The sequence below is a fragment of the Monosiga brevicollis genome, genomic scaffold, assembly GCF_000002865.3.
Source record: "Monosiga brevicollis MX1 MONBRscaffold_36 genomic scaffold, whole genome shotgun sequence".
In the NCBI taxonomy this organism is placed as follows: domain Eukaryota; class Choanoflagellata; order Craspedida; family Salpingoecidae; genus Monosiga; species Monosiga brevicollis.
In genome coordinates, this window is record NW_001865073.1 from 215,209 (window position 1) to 232,180 (window position 16,972).

The window sequence follows — 16,972 nt, forward strand, 5'->3', positions numbered from 1 at the left end:
AGCTCATGGGACACCCGAAGCATCATGATGTGGAAATCCCACAAAATCGCAGGGGAGAGTATCAGGGAGGGTCATCAAGAACAGAAGAGAGAGATGGGGAGGGAGAGACAAAGGGGGCCGACACCCCGTCGTGCGAGCGCCGAAAGTCTCGGCAGCAGCAAGCGTAGCAGCAGCAATGAGGTGTGTGCGTTGTTTTATGTGGGGAGAACTTTTTTTCGCGTCACCATGATGCTTGGGGAGAAGCACGGAATGGACGCGTGGCGTGGTGGTCGGCGAGAAAGGCAGGGTGCGAAGCAGGACGACTGCGGAGAGCAAGCCGAGCTCGCGCGCGTCGCACCACCCCATCACGTCTCGACGTCCATCGCCTGCCGGACAGTTCTTGATGTTTGACGGCACACGTGTGGCGCCAGTGCACCTGAACACCATTGAGCATCGTGTGCCAGGTAGGAACCAGTTGGCATGCGAATCATATGATCGCTTACCCAGTATAAACATTCATGAATGTTCTCCCACACCAATTCTTGCGCAAAATCCCAAGATTTTTGTACGCGCTCTGATCATCACGCTCCTCTCCACGACGAGCCTCCAAAACCCACGCACCAGGTACATTCATGAATCATCTCTATGACCTTTTGATACCTTCGAGCCCTGGCCGGTGCAGCGATCTGTCCAGCAAGTTTGCCTGAACGATGATGATTGCGTCGAGCGTCCTTCATACGACTGCAAAGCGACTTGATTGCCTATCCCTGCATGCAAGCAGAATTAGCCAAGACCATCTGCTCGACGAGCCGAGTGCACGCTTTTTTTTTCCGAAATTCTTGCGTCGTCCCTCGTTCTTTCCAAGTGTCCGTTCGTGGCCAACCCCCGCGCGTCAAAGGATCATTGTTGCCACAAGCTGCGGACGACTCCAACAGGACCCGAATCGTGGCTGCTCCGCCTCGATCGCCACCGCCATGAGCCGATCAAGCCACCAAACGCCAACAAACAAATAAAATTTTCACGCAACCAGCCTCACCTTCTCAACCCTGGGGCACGTTCCCCTACTTTCGTGCACATTCTCGAACTCCTCTCCGCACACCCCCCGAATTGACCCGGGCGGCACTCAGATCGTAGCACGTACTGATACTGCGCGTGCCAAAATAAATTGTAGCGAATTGTCTGCCAAAGCACCGCAAGTACCCCACCTTTCTCTCGACGCCGGGGGCACACTGCACGCCTGATCCGACGAAATAAAAGAGCAATACAACCTGATTGCTAGCCGCCTTGTATGCATGCCTGGCCTTGTCCTGCAAATCAGAAGTCCAGTACAGAATGGGCGCCGCTGCGACTCTCCCAACACGTGTCGAGACCCACAAGAATCTTCCGTGCTTGGCAGGCCATCTGCGCCGTTCCCCAAACATATCCCTTGTTGCAAATTCCCATCCATGACCCCTGAAGATTTACGAGTCGTCCTTTGCCACTTTTTAGGCCATAACGCCATTATTTTTTTATTTTTATTTTTTTTTCTATGTGGCCTCTGGCAATCACGATGCCCTGCTAGGGTAGCATGAACAAGGGTTGTGAGCCGGGTGGTCACAAAACCACGCGCGTCCCTTCCTTCCACCCCTCGGCATCAAGGACAATGGTAGATGATAAGGAATAATCCTGACACGCAGATATGACTCGTTCAACATTCGTTCATAGCGTATCGACCGCCACGAGCTGTCGAGCGACCTTCTTCCCTAAAAACTGACCATATTGCGCCACTGCATGCCCTAAATATGCCATGTGCTTGCCTTGCGTCCCGAACCTTTCCCCTTTCCTGTGCCTTCATGGCATACTCGCTCTCTTGGATAACAAAGAAAAGGAACTTGACCAAAGAACAGAGCTGAAGAAAAAAAAAAATACAACAGTAGCGTAGCAACGATCAGATGGCAGGCACGGCCTGTTTTGGTGTCATGCCGACCCTAACCACTGTCAAATCAGCCACGCCGAGCAACCAACACCACTTGAACCTTGAATGCCAAACAGTCCTGCCAGTCCCTCATGAGTAAAGTCATGTCAAATCGCGAGGCTCGACGCTGGCTAAGAAGCATCTAGCCAGCAGTTGCCCTCCTTCTCAGAAAAAAAAAAGTGGTCAGACCGATTGCTCGATTGCTCGATTGCTCGATTTCAGAAGAGAGATACGCTTAAAAGAAAAAAACCAAGAGTCAATATCAAAAGCTCACAGAAACAATTCCTCGCAAACTGCACGGCAGCCAAAGATGCGGGAACACACCGGAAAAAAGAAAGGACGTAGATGAAGAAACGAAACAGCACAGCGTCCCGCCTCAACGTTTGGAGAGGCTCCAGTCAAACGCATCGGCTTGGACAGGCCGACATCCTTGATCAGTCATAAACGACGACAATGGGGAAAAAAGCCCAAACTCAACAAAAGACGGCCTGGGAAAGCCTGGGAAGCGCAGTCAGCCCACCGCCGGGCTCGCACACGTAATAACCAAAAAAGGCGGTGTTAGGAGACACAAGGCGCGCTCATCACCACACTCAGAGGGCGCAAGACACAGCCAGCATACAAAGGCCAAGGGCTGGCTGCGAACAACATGTTTATCAGATGCATGGACAGACAATATAAACATGAACAAGATTGGGAGAATCAAAAAAAAAAAAAGAGGGGGACAAGGGCCGACATGCAGCAAGTAGCAGGTTTATGCCAGGCAAATCTAAAGACGACCGGCAGCGCGTTGGGCACGCACGGCAGCGAGCAGCAAGCCGCGCTGCTGGGTGAGTTGACGATGGGCCCAAGTCAGTTGCTCATGACGCTGCGAGGCCAGTGAGATGAGCACGTCAAGGTCACGGCGACGCAGGCGCTGTTGGTGCTTACGTCGCCGAGCGGCAAGGCGCGCCAAGATGCGTGTGCGCGTGGTACGATCCGCCAAATCGAGCGCCATGAGCTCGGCCTCAGTCGCCACCTTGCGTGTCGCAGGGTGCACTGTGCCCGAACTGATTCGGATGCCTGGGTACATGGTGATGGGTTGGGCGTTGAGCTCGAGGCTCAAGCTAGGCTGGGGGTTGGCATACAAGAGGTCGTCCAGATCCTCTTGTTCCGTTTTAAAGGGCAGACTGAGGGGGCGTGCCGGTGCCTCGTTCATGCACGTGGGTTTTGGTGAGGCGTCAGCATTGGTCGTGGTCGAGGTGGTGGTCGTGGTCGTGCCGCGGAGCTTGGTTGGTGCGGTTGGCGGAGTGGCCGTGGACGTGGGGATGGGGCACCACAGCTCATCAAGCAGGTCATTAAGAGGGTCGTCCAGAATGGGAGCCTGGCTCGAGCCAGCGCTGCTGGCAGGGACATTGAAGTTGGACGACGACCGGTCGCCCTGAGACTGATTTGACGTCGGTAAAGGCTCGGACAGCACGAAACTGCCCCCGTGGTGCCAATCCTCACGCTGGGCGGCCGGGGCCGGAGTGGTGTCCATCACATGGGCCGACGCGAGGCCAGACCAGGGTCGTTCGTAGGAGCTGCCGTGGCTGGTGGCGCTCACCATGTTCGAGGAGCCGTGATGACTCCGTGCAGGTGCTGATGGCAGCGAGCTGGCAGTCGCGCTTGACCAAGAGTGAGTCGCGAGGCGATGATTCGAGGACATGGGCTCATCCCAACCTCTTCCGCTCATGGGGTACGCAGGCAGGGTGCTGGTACAGGTGTCGGCTGTGGAGGACACGGGTGCCAAGCGCGTAGGCATGGCCTGCAGCTCTTCGCTGTGCAGCCCTTGCAAGCGGAGTTGATTGTGGCAGGGTGGATGGTGGTGCGCATGGCTGTCGAGGTGAGAAGATCGGAGCGTCGGGGAGGTGGCCCACGGCGTGAAGCGGTCGATGGACGCTGGGTCGGCCGATTCGTGAGGCGGATAATGTCCGTAATCCGGCTTGGTGTCGTTGAGTGCTGTCGGTTGTTGGTCCCAGCAAGACGCGAAGGTTTGAGTTTCGTCCAAGCTTGTAAAGAGGTTGAGATCCAAATCCGAGGGTAGCCCAGAGGCAGCCCTGCGATCATTGAAATCTGTGGTGGTCGTGTCGATGGCCATGGCGTGGGGCTTTGGAGCGGATCGCGAGCCCTGCATTTCCAACGTGGCGCGACGAGAAATGGCAGCGGCACTCATTGATCTGATCGTGCTGGGTGTTCAACGTCGTGAAATGTGGGATGTAGAATGGGCGCCGCGCTAACCCGATGGCAGCGGGTGGCCGTGTAGACGCTGGCGAAAGCCTACGATCAACAAAAAACAACAGATGCGATCAGATACGTGGTGGTGGTGGTGGTGGGAGTGGGAGTGGGATGCGGCTTGAGCCCGTAAGCCGTGCGTCATGGGGGCAGCCGAGTGCCAGTGTCGGTTCGCCACAAACGGCAGCGCCGACCAATGCCATCAAGAGTTGCACGGCCACACAGAGCTTCATCCCACATAAGCAAACACATCAACACAAATCGCTGTCACTTACGGAAAAAAAAAAACAGCGATGCCTCGCACCAAGTGGCAGTCGGGAAGAAAGGACTGGGGACGGGGATGAGAGGGGATGGGGTCTGCGAAAGATGAAAAATGAGAGTGAATGTGCATGTTGATGCCTTGGGTCCGTCAAGGGACAGGGATGATAGGGATGGAAGGGATGGAAGGGATGCGTGCCAAGCTCGCCTTTGAACGTGGGTAACAGCGACAAGGAGGCCACCACGTCGAAATCAGGCGCTTACCAGATGCAAACAGACGCAGAAGAGAGAGAGACAGAGAGGGGTGATGCAGCTGAAGAAGTGGGGGAGAGAGGGTGGGTGACTTTTGGTGTCCTCTGGTCTCAAGGGGCCGTGGGTGAGGGTGTGGGTCACGGGGTGTCAGGCGCAAGTGCCAGGAATGACGTACGTGGTGGACACGGGTTTCTTGAAGGAGGAGCGCTGGACCGAAGAGCGAACCGAGGGCAAGCGCCACGGGATGGGAACGGGAGGGACGGAGAGGTGGAGGGATGGGGAAGGGGAGGAAGGGGGGAATGGGAACTTGTGAGGTGGGATCGCCGGCGCAAAGTTGTCACTTGTAGAGCAGCACTCGTCTTCGCGTCAACAGTGATGTGCTTGGTTTGTGGGCTGGTGGAAGCCGCGATCGGATCGATGAAAATGCCACCCTGCCGACCACACACCCCAGAATCAGAACAGGCCCCCCGGCTCTGACGCGCTCTCGCAAGAGAGAGCGAGAGGAGGTGTGCATAATGAACGATGTCGTGCCTAGGTCCGCAGGCGGTGTGGCGGCCAATGACAACAGCAGGGACGCGGGAATGTAGGTAGAAAGGGGTTTTGCGGCTGGGCGCCACCCCAGTGAGGGAATTTGGGGGGAATCAACCCACTCGCCGAGCGACCAAACCTAGAGATCCCATAACGTTGTGAGGTCTCTGGGCAGTGTGGCTCGGCGCGGCGTTTCGTGTCCTCATCCCCCTCGGCCTATTGATTCTGACTTGATGCTCGAGGCCACTCATCACTTGTCGGGATGACGTGCCACCCCTTGTGTGCCCTATCCAATTTACATGTTAGCAGTGTGTTTGGCTTTTTTCTTGTTTTTATTTTTTTGCTTGGGTTGGTGCATGGGTTGATGGGGTTGGCCTGCTAGCTTGCTTGCTTGCAGGAGTGCCTGCACGGGGGGGAGGCGAGGCGGGTTGCTGGTAATGGGATAGGCTTTGGGCGAGATCACATTCTGGCTACCGATGTAACCTGGGGGTGATCGTGTACCCTTTTTTTTGCACAACGTGATGGTCGATGTCGGGAGCACGCATCGGCCTGATCGTCAAGGACGCCCCCCAGGGATCGGGTGGGGAAGGGGAAGTGCGCCGAACCGTGCTTTTGTGCGGAAAAGCCCAACCCTTGTGAGCCTCACCGATCGCGTGTCATGCATACATGGCCCTGCGCTGTTGCCTGGGCCGCCACTCTCCCGCAATGCATACGATAGGAATGAGTACCAGCCAGCGCGCTGCCCAAAAAGGGGGTGACTCTTTGACCTTGCTCGATGGCCATCACGTAGCGGTCGGCGATCGAGGCAAAGGAAAGGGGGCATCAACATGCCAAGCTCCGTCCACTCCAACCGTTCTCAGGGACAAGTTGAGAAGAAAACACACACCGCACACCGCCTGTCACGACCAGGTCGACAGAACTCGCCAGACAGTGGCAAAGCAACGAGGCTTGCATGTGCGAGTGCTACAAAACCCCCAAGAATAATGGCGACCATCTCAGGTTGTGCTTTTCATGCAACGGTGGTCCTTCTGACAACGCGCGCGAGCGCGCTTAGCACCATTTGAGACATGGTTCAAGACACACGCAGGCGACGTACATTGGCGTCGGCGATCGCGGATCCCAAAACAAAGCCCAGCACCGACGGCGACCCGCGAGTTGCTCCGAGTCATGCGCTTGCCGTCACTGCCAACACCGTGACGTGTGCTCGCGCAAGCCAGACGAACCGCGATCATCGCTTCCAGCCACGACTGCCAAAGCCCGTAGACCGCGGCCTGTGCCTGTGACACCAATCCCGACTCGAAAGGTGTGGCGCGAGACACATGATCCCACGACCCACGACGCAACTCACACCCAGCTATGGGTAGCCTGTCAAATTGTGTAAGACTGTGTCACCGCACAGGGAAACAGATGTTGGGGCACGCCCTTTCCAGTCGCTCTGGCATCCGACGCATGCAAGATTTGACAATGACAACTGTCACAAAATTCCGACCGGCGATCCGAATCGATAATGTTCTAGAGTTCAACGCAAAGCCATGTGTGGCGCGACGAGTGACCTGGCCCTGGCCGGCGGCGGACTCGGACCTGACGAGCACCTCCTTCCTGACATTAAACCCCTTGTCAAGGACAGCCGCCGCCCAGCACCTCCAAAAAAAAATCCCCGACTGACGAACGCGGCAGACATTCATGCTTGGTGTTGTTGGTTCGCTACGTGTATCACATTTTATCATCGAGTCATGGGCTGGTAGATCAAGTCGCCCCTTGTACCCCCAAGCACCTGTTTAAGAAGGGGGATGCTTGCCCGTTCTCTACGTAATGGGACCGCCTCTGGCCCACCGAGTCCGAGTGCCAGCGGCCATCAGTGATCGGTGTCATAGCAGCAGCTGCCCACCGAAATCAACGTCGGCCACAGAATGATCCAGACCCAATCAATTCTTGCACAAATTGTCAGTCGAAGACGCTCAGATGACGCAGCAGGAGATCAGGGGGGAGGCTGGGGACGGTCCAAAGATAAGTCGGGAAAGGCAGAGATCCGCCTCGAAGAAAACGTGGCACGTCATGACGTGAGACTTGCCTCTTGAAGAAGAGCGCCTACAGGGTCCGTTGTTGTCGCTCCCGCCATGTCCTTCTGCGTCGAACGCGCAGATGAAACTTGCCGCATCCTTTGCACCCACGTACCCCTTCTGTCCCACTCGAGCCTGCTGAACATGATCACTTTGAAGGTCGTACGATGACGACATTTGATACTGTTCCCTCGCCGCCATCAACGCTGCGTCCAACACGCGCTTCGCGACCCACAACCCCCGACCGTGGTATGCTCATCACGCCATCCCCCAAACGTCACATGCATCCCAAGCAGCATCCGGAGGAGATGACATCAAAATGTCATCCATTATTGTCACTCTTATCCAACTTCAGTATCCCCCTCCAACGTATCTTCTCATTTCCGAGGGGTATTGCAAGAATCTGGACTTATCAACCGGGAAATTAATTTCGCGCCCGCTCGCTCGCTCGCTTCGCCGCCGCCGCCGCCGAACATGAGCGCGGGTGAGGCACTGGTTAACCAGCTGCTGCGGCAGCAGCAGCGGCAGCGTAATCGGGGAACCTATGATCAATTGCGAGCTCGTGCTGCTCAGCACCGGGACCGCGGTCAACACCTGCAACAGCGCGTGCGCTCTGTACAGGTTCGGCCTCGCACGCACTCGCACGCACGACTATACTCCGCCCAATTTTTTGCCTTGGGACGTGGCCTTGGCTGCACGCCTCGCATACCACCGCTGCTATGCCACTGATCTCACCACACCGATTGCCCGCGAATCTGCGTCATTTCCATAATCACAGCGCAACCAACAGGAACAGGACCGAGCCGTGCAACGCGAAGTTCATCGTGAGGCATGGCGCATGGGCCACCGTAACCTACGCGCCGCCGCTCAACAACTTGAGGCCGAACTGCAGCCCATTGCCCTCGCTCTCCTGGGTCCCGATACCCACTACCGCCAGGCCATCAACGAGCAAGCCGACCAACTCTTTCATGCCCTTCAGACGGCCTATCGCGACCTCCGCGCCGCCTGGCTCCGTCAACAACAGCAAGCCGAAAGCCTGCAGCAGGATCAGACTGCCCCCGACACCCGTCTTCACCGTCTGCAAGCCATGGTGGATGACCAGTTCCTGGCCCTGCGACCCCAGGCCGAGGCCCTTCAAGCCGAACTCGCCCTCCTGGACCAGGTCGTCTCCACCCATGCCCAACACGCATCCCGCGCCGATGCCCTGCAGCAAACCTGCCGCTCTCTCCTTGAACACTGTCCAGATTCCGATCTGTCCCAAGCACTCACCACTGAACTTGATGTGCGTTCATCTTCAATCTTCCAACTCCTCCCCTCAGCAAAAATCATTGGCCATTGATGGTCCTGCTTTCTGCGTCCCCTGAGCGCTGCCCGCTGACCGGCGCCTTGTCCTATCGCAAATGTGCCCGCCCCTGCTCCCTGCTCCTCTTCCTCCTCCTCCTCTCCTCAATACCATGGTTGGTTGCTTGCTTTAGGATTTGTTGCGAGAAGCACAGCAACGGCAAGCGGACTTGGACCAAGCTTATCGCGTCATTCTGGAGACTCCACACGGCGATCTTGCTCCCGACCACTATGCTACTCTGGAATGGCTTCTCGAACTCTATCGCTCCCTCACCCTCCCACCAGCCCTCAAAGTAGCCCTTGCTCTTACCGCCCTTGCTCTTACCCACTCCCATCAATCACTTTGCGGTCATTAACCAGCAAACATCACTTGTTTTGATGTTTTGAATCTCCCCTTTCTCACCCCTTCTGCATAGTCAAAGGGCGTCACGCGTCGCCTCCTGGCGGTGGAGCGAGCAGCCCAGGTTTTGGGCATTGATCGCAATACCATTTCCAACCACGAGAACCACATTCTTGGCCGCACCTTCTACCGGCGCAAGCAAAAGTTCGTGAATAGTGCTCGAGTTTGTCGGCTCTTCTGCCCCCTTGCCTCTGTCTGGGCCTCAAATTTTCACACATAGAACCACCACGACAACTACTACTGCTACTATCACTACCACTCTGACTACTGCTACACACACACACCCACACACACGATGTCAAGTGCGCGGCTTCTCATACGTGTTGATTGCTATGTTCGCCGAGGATAGGGAGCACACACTCACCACGCTCCGCGAGCTGCAGGAATATCATACTTACTTGCAGCAGGTCATTTCGCTGCCTCTTCAGCGCAGACGAGATTGCAAAACGACGTGCCGGCCTTTGAGCTCACTTTTGCACACGCGTGCCTTTTTTTTCTTAAACAGGCAGTGACCGATGCCATCGCTGCCGCCTTTGCCGATGAGCAGGCAACCAGCGAGCGAGAGCGCCAACAACAACGGCAGCTACGCCTCTACACCACGCTGCAGCAGCTTCGCGCCCAGCGCCAAGCTGCGCTCCAAGCCCGCCTACGCGAGGTAGGCTGTCCCAGGCGTTTGTTCAGACTTGATCTCCTGCGACAAACCGCCCTCACCACCCTCTCATCACCGTCACCCCACAGGCGGAGGAGACAGAGCAGCGACAGCGTCGAGCGACCGCAGCCGAGGCTGAGCGGGAGCGCGCCGAGCGACAGCGCATCAAGGATCTCATCCGCCAGCGACAAGGTTTGCCCTGCGATGTCCGCCTTGTCCCTTGTCGCAAGTGTCGTGCCTCCCATTGTCCCAACCATCACCCCTGCTCCATAGAGCAACAGCGCCAGGCCGAGGAAGCATTTCAACGCCAACGAGCCGCCGCTGCTGAAGAAGCGCGGGCTGAGCGCCAACGACAACAACGTCACAATCAACGTCGAACGTCCTATCGACGCCGTGAACTAGAGGACCGTGAAGCTGAGCGCCAACGACAAGCCGAAGCAGAGTTGCGACTTGTTGAAGAGCGCGAACGTCGCCTCGAAGCGCTGCGTGCCCAGGTCTGCACACAGCCCATCTCCCCGAGACCCCTGCCCCGACGCCACTCTGCCAGTCTTTTGAAGCCCTCACCCCGCCCCGCTGCTGTCTTTGCTTGCAATTTGGGTGGTTGAGCAGGTACGACCAGAGGTGGAGGATGACCCCACCCGAGTCTGGCAACCGACCAAGGCTCAGCTTCGTGCCGCCGAGGATGCCCGCGAACAGCGACGCCTCCGCGAAGCCTTGCCCCGCTTGGGCGTTGAGGGATATAGCGATACCACGGTCACGTCGGACCGTCGATGGCGTCTCTTCCAGGCACTGCGTCACGCGGGACTGGACGGCACGGCCTACGGGCAAGCTGCCATGGCTCAGGCAACCGCAACAGTGCCTCAAAGGCGAGACATGAACGCAACGCTTTTTCAACCCAGTGGTGCCCTATTGTAAGGTTGGCTGAGTTTGAAATCTACAACCAAACAAACGTCTCCCACAACACCGTTTCAAGGCCGAGTACCCGAGCCTCTCCGTGCGCGTGATGAACATGAGTCAGAGGGCACACCAACAGGAAGTGGAACACACACACACACACACACACACACACACACCTCTGACAGACCCGAGAAAATAGGAACGGAGAGAAAAGATGTCAATTTGACAAGATGAACCGTCGCGCTGCGAGTGCCACGACAGCTGGCCAACATAAGACGGGTGCCTCGGATCAACAATACCGCACACCCACAGAAGATTATCATACAGCTGTACGCGCCGCAACGACGCCCTGCGCCAGGCTCCAAGGCAGTCGCAAAGCATGGGGCACAGCCGCATTGGATCACAGAGGGGCCGGGCCCTCTTCGACGCCGGATGCCCAAAACTTCAAAAAAATACAGACAAAAAAGGGTCAGTCCGTTCCGCGTTCTGGCGAACGGCTGGCAGGTCTATGCTGAGGAGCTAGGCGGGGCAGCGGAATCCTGAGAAGCAGCCGACTCTGCCATGATGGCCTCGGCCTGCGCGGCTTTTTGCTTGGCCTTGAGGTAGTTGTAGCGCTCAACAACATCCGAAGACTTGGAAAGCACAAAGATGCTGTAGTAGCCGGTCAAGCCCAGCAGCGAGAGCACCAGGCCCTTGTGCAGAATGTCGGCCAACGCCATGATTTAGCTACCAGGCTCACTGTTGTTATGTGAGATGAGCACACGAGCCGGCGTGTGTCAACGCGGGGCCGAGAGAGAAGGACAAGCGATCACGCACCAGGTGTGCTCGACGAATCAATGGGCTTGTTCAAAAAGCAAGGCCACCCTTCAAATGCCTGATCAGTGAGAGCACGGAGCAGCACCTGCACCGTAAGTGTTGTCGCACCCGAAAGCCGCCACCAGCGCCTGCACGTTCACACAGGTACATCTCATGCCCTGCCCCCCCCCCCTCTCTCTCAAATCCAACCCCTATCCCCCTGCTCAACCACCCCTCACTCTACCTCCCCGCCCCCACCCGCCTGCCACCCCTCCATCACAGCCGTTGAGCCTGCGGCTGCCATATGTGCACCAGCAGTCCACCAGCACGTTCTGCGCCGTAGTCGCAACTCACATGCAATCCTTACCCCAGGGTGTCGAGTCTGGAAAATACTTTTTCTTTACACTTTAAGCCCATGGAATACCACCTATGCATAAACTAGCTTACATTTAAGTAAAATACATCATAGCGCACTGGCGAGGGTCAGGCTGACGGGGTATAAAATACTTGTTGCCAACATTATGCCCCTTGAGTTGATCACAAGCAGAACATACATGTTTAAAAGTAAAATAGTTTTACATCGGGTTGCGCCATTTTTGGCAACGGAAAGATTGACGCCTCCGCCTCCTCTTGCTGCTGCTGCTGCTGCTCCTGCTCCTCTTCCTACATCTCCTCCTCCTCCTGCTCCTGCTCCATCTCTTCCTCCTCCTCCTCCTCCTACATCTCTTCCTCCTCCTCCTCCTCCTACATTTCCTTCTCTTCGTCCTTCTCCTTCTCCTTCTCCTCTTTCTCCTCCTTCTCTTTCTCCTCCTTCTCCTCCTCCTGCTTCTCCTCCTGCTTCTCCTCCTTCTCCTCCTCCTGCTTCTCCTCCTTCTCCTCCTGCTTCTCCTCCTCCTTCTCCTCCTCCTGCTTCTCCTCCTCTTTCTCCTCGTCTTGTTCTTCCTCATCACCTGTATTCCCCAAGCTGTCGCTTGGCATCCTCGGCGATCGTCCGCCTTTGGTTGTCCTCTTCTTCTTTGGCTACCACTGTGACCCGCCTCGCCTCGTCCGCTTCGCCTCGCCTCGCTCTCCCCCTTGCTCTGGGGATCGGGACGGAGGTGCCCCTCGGAACCCCCTGCACGAGCAGCGCCTCCTCGCCAGGCTTTCCGCTTCCTCTGAGCCAACCTTAGTCTCCTGTGGCCTTTACCAAAGCCCTTGTAGTCGCCGTGGTCTGCCCTTGGCGCGCCCGCAGCTGCTACGAGTTGCGCTCGCCAGCAGTAGCACCACCAGCGAGCCTGGTTGGAGCGCTTTTTCCTTGAGTGCAGCGTTTGGTGCCGCTGGCGGCAGTCGTTTCGTCACCATGGAAGACGTTACGTCCCTGCCGCTGTACGGCTTTCGAGATCTCAGCAATTGTGGTGATTACCTCCGCCTTGACATTGTAAGCCGTGCCACAACCTGTGCGAGCACCCGCCTTGCATGCCCGCCATCCCTTACCTATTCCTGGCCGGCTGTGGACCCATCAGGTCTCTGCGCAAGATTTGCCCCGCAAGTCGCTCGGACTACGTGCCCCCTATGCCATTGCCACCGTACGCTCAGCTGATTCATCTTTCAGGAGGCCAAGAAGCAACAAAACAGATACACCTCTTCCCCGCTGTGTGCTCGCTCACCCCCTTTTTTTAACGCTTTCGCCCCCTTTGCCACAGCTGCACGAGACCATTCCGCACGGTAACCAGATCGAGAGCGTTGGTGGAGCCTTTCGCACCAACAACAAGACCCAAGTGCATGATGGGGCGGTCACGGTTGGTCACACCCTGCGCGGCGCCCGAGAGAATTAATGAACGTGCAGCATGAATGGTGGTCCCGTTTCCCATGCCACTGCCCGCTGCTGTCATCGTCGCCGGTGCTACAGTTGCTGCCGCAAAGACCCCGCTCATCAAAATCTACTGAACTGCCGGCGCTATAGTTTGAGGAAGAATGTCTCTTTGCGTGGCCTTTGACCGGAGACGTGGACCGCCACAACGGCCCCGTGCTCTATCTTCTGGTCCGCCTCTTTGACCACCATCGCATTACGCGAGACCCTTTCCTGGGTCAAGTGCGCATTGACCTGCAGCTACTCCCACCGGCCAGCCACCGCTGGGCCCACGCCACCCCTCGCAAATTCGTCTTGCAAAAGCGGTCTCCCCGCAGCCACGTGCACGGCTCGCTCACCCTGAAGATTGGCTATGTCAGCCGCGCCGAGCTCACCGGCATCACCGTGGAGCTACCGGCCATCAGCCCCGCGCCAAGCGACACCCACTCACCCGCGAGCGGTGGCGAGGAAGATGGCGCCCTGCCGGCGGGTTGGTCCGTTCAAATCGACCGCAATGGCCGCCGTCAATACGTGCACGCCGAAACCCGCCAAGTCTGTACATCCATGCAACAGGTCCAGCAAGTGGCTGCCAACAGCATCGTCCGCGCTCGGGCTGCCCTCCAGAGTGTCCTCGATCGCGAAGCACAAGAGGAGGACTCTAATAGCAGCACCGGCACAGGCAGCAACGGTGCCAGCGTCGGGCCCAGTCAGACGCCCAGCGAAGGCGATGCCACGAGCGGTTCCAATCAAGCCTCGGGACCTCTTCCACCTGGTTGGGTCATGAGCCGCACCAAGGCGGGAAGGTTTGTGCACAGCGGTGGACTTGCGACCCTTTTCCCTGTCCCTGCTCTCCTCATCTCTACACGCGCCCCTGCTCTCAACGCCAGGATCTTTTTCATTGATCATAACACATCCACCACTACGTGGGAAGACCCACGCAACAGCCTCGATGACTGTAGGTCGCCCCGGCGCCCCTCATTACAAGCACAACCCCAAAGCTGATCTGTGCCGCCCTCGCTCTGGCTCACTTATGCACTGTGTTCTCATGTAATGATGCTAGCCCAAACCAGCGACGACCTTGGCCCCTTGCCACTGTAAGAAGTAGCCCACGTTGCCCCAACTCCTTTCGCGCGACCTCGCCTCTGCCTTTGACCCCTTCTGGTCTGTAGATACTGGGAGGAGCGATACACACAGTCGGGTCGCAAATTCTTTGTCAACCACCGAACGCGGACTACACAATGGGAGGACCCTCGCACGGGCCTGCCTGCTCTTCAAGAAACCATGGAAGAGGCACGTAGAAGGCAGGCGGTCGTGATTTTTTCGCTCACAGTGTCCAGAGTGTCCTTGGTACAGAATCTCATGTGGCAAACCTTTCTCCGCTCGCTGTTCAGGCACGCGAAGCCGTGCCCTACTCGCGCGATTTTGCTCGCAAAAAGAGCGCATTCCGGGCCAAAATGGGCACCCGTGTCAGTGCTGGACACGTATGTATAGATCCACTGCATTGGCACCCGATTGACTCCTCTACCCAGCCATGCAGCACTTCAAAATTTGACCATGCTTTGTCCGCGCACTCACACCTCTGGCACGCATCTGCTTTCCTCGAAACAGTTTGACATTGCTGTGTCCCGAGACTCAATCCTCGAAGATTCCTTCAATGCCGTTCGCACAGCCACGGCCATGCAAATGACTATGCGCATGAACGTCAAGTTTACTGGTCGGTTCTTGCTGGCACCTCGTCTGCCATGTGGAACAGTGTCGTTTTGAATGCTCACATACTCATTCACCCACACTGCTGCTTGCTCACCGATCTGACCGTTTGGCTTAGGCGAACGTGGCTTGGATTATGGTGGCCCATCGCGCGAGTGGTTCATGCTGCTGTCGCAGGAGATGTTCAATCCGTATTACGGCCTCTTTGAATATTCAGCGCTTGACGTCTATACCCTTCAGGCACGGTCCCTGATCAGCTGTCGAGAATGCTTTGTCTTTCTGTGCGCCCGTGACCATCCCTGTTTGCCCGGGTCCCCTACGTAGATCAACGCCAACTCCGGGATCAACCCAGACCATCTCAGCTATTTCAACTTTATTGGCCGCGTGGTCGGGATGGCGCTCTTCAATGGCAAGCTACTTGACGCTTACTTTATCCGCCCCTTTTACAAGGTAACGCTTCTTGATGTCAGAGCGCAACCGGCCCGAGGCGCACGCGCGCCCCATGAGCTGGCCCGGCTGTCATCTCAGACATCCTTTTTTCTTGTTTTGTTTTTGTTTTTGTTTTGTTTTTTGGTTTCGCTAGATGATGCTAGACCTGCCCATCACCTTGGAAGACATTGAAGCGGTGGACATTGAGTACTACAACAGCCTACGCTGGCTGCTGGACAATGATCCCGAGCCCCTGTGCCTCACTTTCCAGGTCGACCACGATGAGTACGGTGAGATGGTACATACCGATCTCAAGCCTGGCGGGGCAGACATTGACGTGACCAAGGCTAACCGACAAGAGGTACGGACCAGTTGGGCCCGAGTGGACAAACCCATCATGACTCACCGATGACATTGTGGCACCGAACATGGTGGTTGGTAGTACGTGGATCTGGTGATTAAGCACCGATTCGTCAATCGCATTCAGGAGCAAATGACCGCGTATGTTGGCTCGCTTGCTCCATTTGGAGGCGCTCGTCGTTGGCTTGCTTAGACGCCACCGCGCCTGTAGGATCCTTGCTTCGTATCTACTTCTCACCCCAGCTGGCTTTGTGTGTGTGACAGCTTCATGCGTGGCCTGACCATGATTATCCCACAAGAGGACTTGTCGGTGTTCGATCCCAGTGAGCTCGAACTGCTTATTGGCGGCATCTCCGCCATCGATGTCAACGACTGGCGCACCCACACCAAGTTTCTTGACGGGTATACCACAAGCAGCCCGGTTAGTCAAACTAACAGGCATAGCCCATCCCGCACTGCATCATTCATCATTCCATCTCTCATGGTTGCGTGTTTTGGCGCCAGCCGGTCAAATGGTTTTGGGAGGCAGTCCACTCGTTTACCAAAGAGCAACGAGCTCGTTTGCTCCAGTTTGTCACGGGTATGCACCGTCTCTCGACCCTAGCACCATGACCATAATGTTTTTTTTTTTCTGTTTTTTTTTTTTTCTGTTTTTTTTTTCTGTTTTTTTTTTTTCCTTGCTGTTCCTTGCCTTGGGCGCTATTGCTCTCCTTGCTCAACCCGGGTGTATCTTGGTTGAAATGACAGGCACCTCGAGGGTACCCATTGGTGGTTTTGCCGAATTGTACGGCTCCAATGGCGCGCAAAAGTTTTGTATCGCCCGGCGCGGTGTGCCGCCTGAGTTACCACGCAGCCACACCTGCTTCAACCGTATCGATCTGCCGCCATACGAAAGCTACGCTATTGTGCGTGACGCAGCCATCTGCTCCGCTGCTGCGTGACAACCGTTTTTTCCTGACCCACTTGATCTGCTGACTCGTCTGTGCCCGTAGCTGCGCAAAAAGCTTTTGCTGGCTGTTGAAAATACACAGGGCTATGATGGAGTGGACTGAGCAAGTGCCCACGGCTCATCCTGACGATTGTGGTTGTGCGTTTGGACCCTTCGGGATCACGGTGCTACCGCCAATTGTTTTCAGAATATCTGGTTGCATATGATAAAATTTATTTTAAAAAAAAAAGTTCTGTTAGGGTGTGCCTGTTTTCTTGTACCGATGGTTCTTTGGACGAGCAGACACGATGCCAGCACAAGAACAAACTCATACTTGACCAACTCATGCACCTACAA

At 56.4% G+C, this 16,972-nt stretch overlaps 4 protein-coding genes across 4 annotated transcripts; 3 read left to right on the forward strand and 1 right to left on the reverse strand.

Annotated features, from left to right (window-relative positions):
* Nucleotides 1-2,699: 2,699 nt before the first annotated feature.
* Nucleotides 2,700-5,207, reverse strand: MONBRDRAFT_29601 (uncharacterized protein; the record flags this gene model as incomplete). The annotated part of the gene is made up of 5 exons (XM_001750065.1): nt 2,700-4,079; nt 4,190-4,228; nt 4,488-4,540; nt 4,706-4,797; nt 5,140-5,207. 5 exons carry the CDS (start codon nt 5,205-5,207, stop codon nt 2,700-2,702), a joined length of 1,632 nt encoding a protein of 543 aa, XP_001750117.1.
* A 2,241-nt stretch (nt 5,208-7,448) lies between these two features.
* MONBRDRAFT_34414 (uncharacterized protein) lies at nt 7,449-10,586 on the forward strand (the record flags this gene model as incomplete). The annotated part of the gene is made up of 10 exons (XM_001750031.1): nt 7,449-7,602; nt 7,637-7,902; nt 8,060-8,563; nt 8,757-8,915; nt 9,039-9,177; nt 9,326-9,429; nt 9,528-9,677; nt 9,761-9,863; nt 9,945-10,165; nt 10,281-10,586. The coding sequence occupies 10 exons, from the start codon at nt 7,449-7,451 to the stop codon at nt 10,584-10,586; spliced, it is 2,106 nt and encodes a 701-aa protein (XP_001750083.1).
* Nucleotides 10,587-12,702: 2,116 nt separating this feature from the next.
* On the forward strand, nt 12,703-15,143 carry MONBRDRAFT_29603 (uncharacterized protein; the record flags this gene model as incomplete). Its single annotated transcript, XM_001750032.1, has 8 exons — nt 12,703-12,780; nt 12,866-12,928; nt 13,046-13,141; nt 13,306-13,994; nt 14,361-14,538; nt 14,583-14,657; nt 14,683-14,905; nt 15,017-15,143. Coding segments are annotated over 8 exons (1,529 nt in total), but the record flags the coding sequence as incomplete, so codon positions are not given.
* A 148-nt stretch (nt 15,144-15,291) lies between these two features.
* MONBRDRAFT_29604 (uncharacterized protein) lies at nt 15,292-16,739 on the forward strand (the record flags this gene model as incomplete). Its single annotated transcript, XM_001750033.1, has 7 exons — nt 15,292-15,348; nt 15,482-15,688; nt 15,770-15,828; nt 15,952-16,108; nt 16,192-16,267; nt 16,435-16,592; nt 16,680-16,739. The coding sequence occupies 7 exons, from the start codon at nt 15,292-15,294 to the stop codon at nt 16,737-16,739; spliced, it is 774 nt and encodes a 257-aa protein (XP_001750085.1).
* Nucleotides 16,740-16,972: the final 233 nt, after the last annotated feature.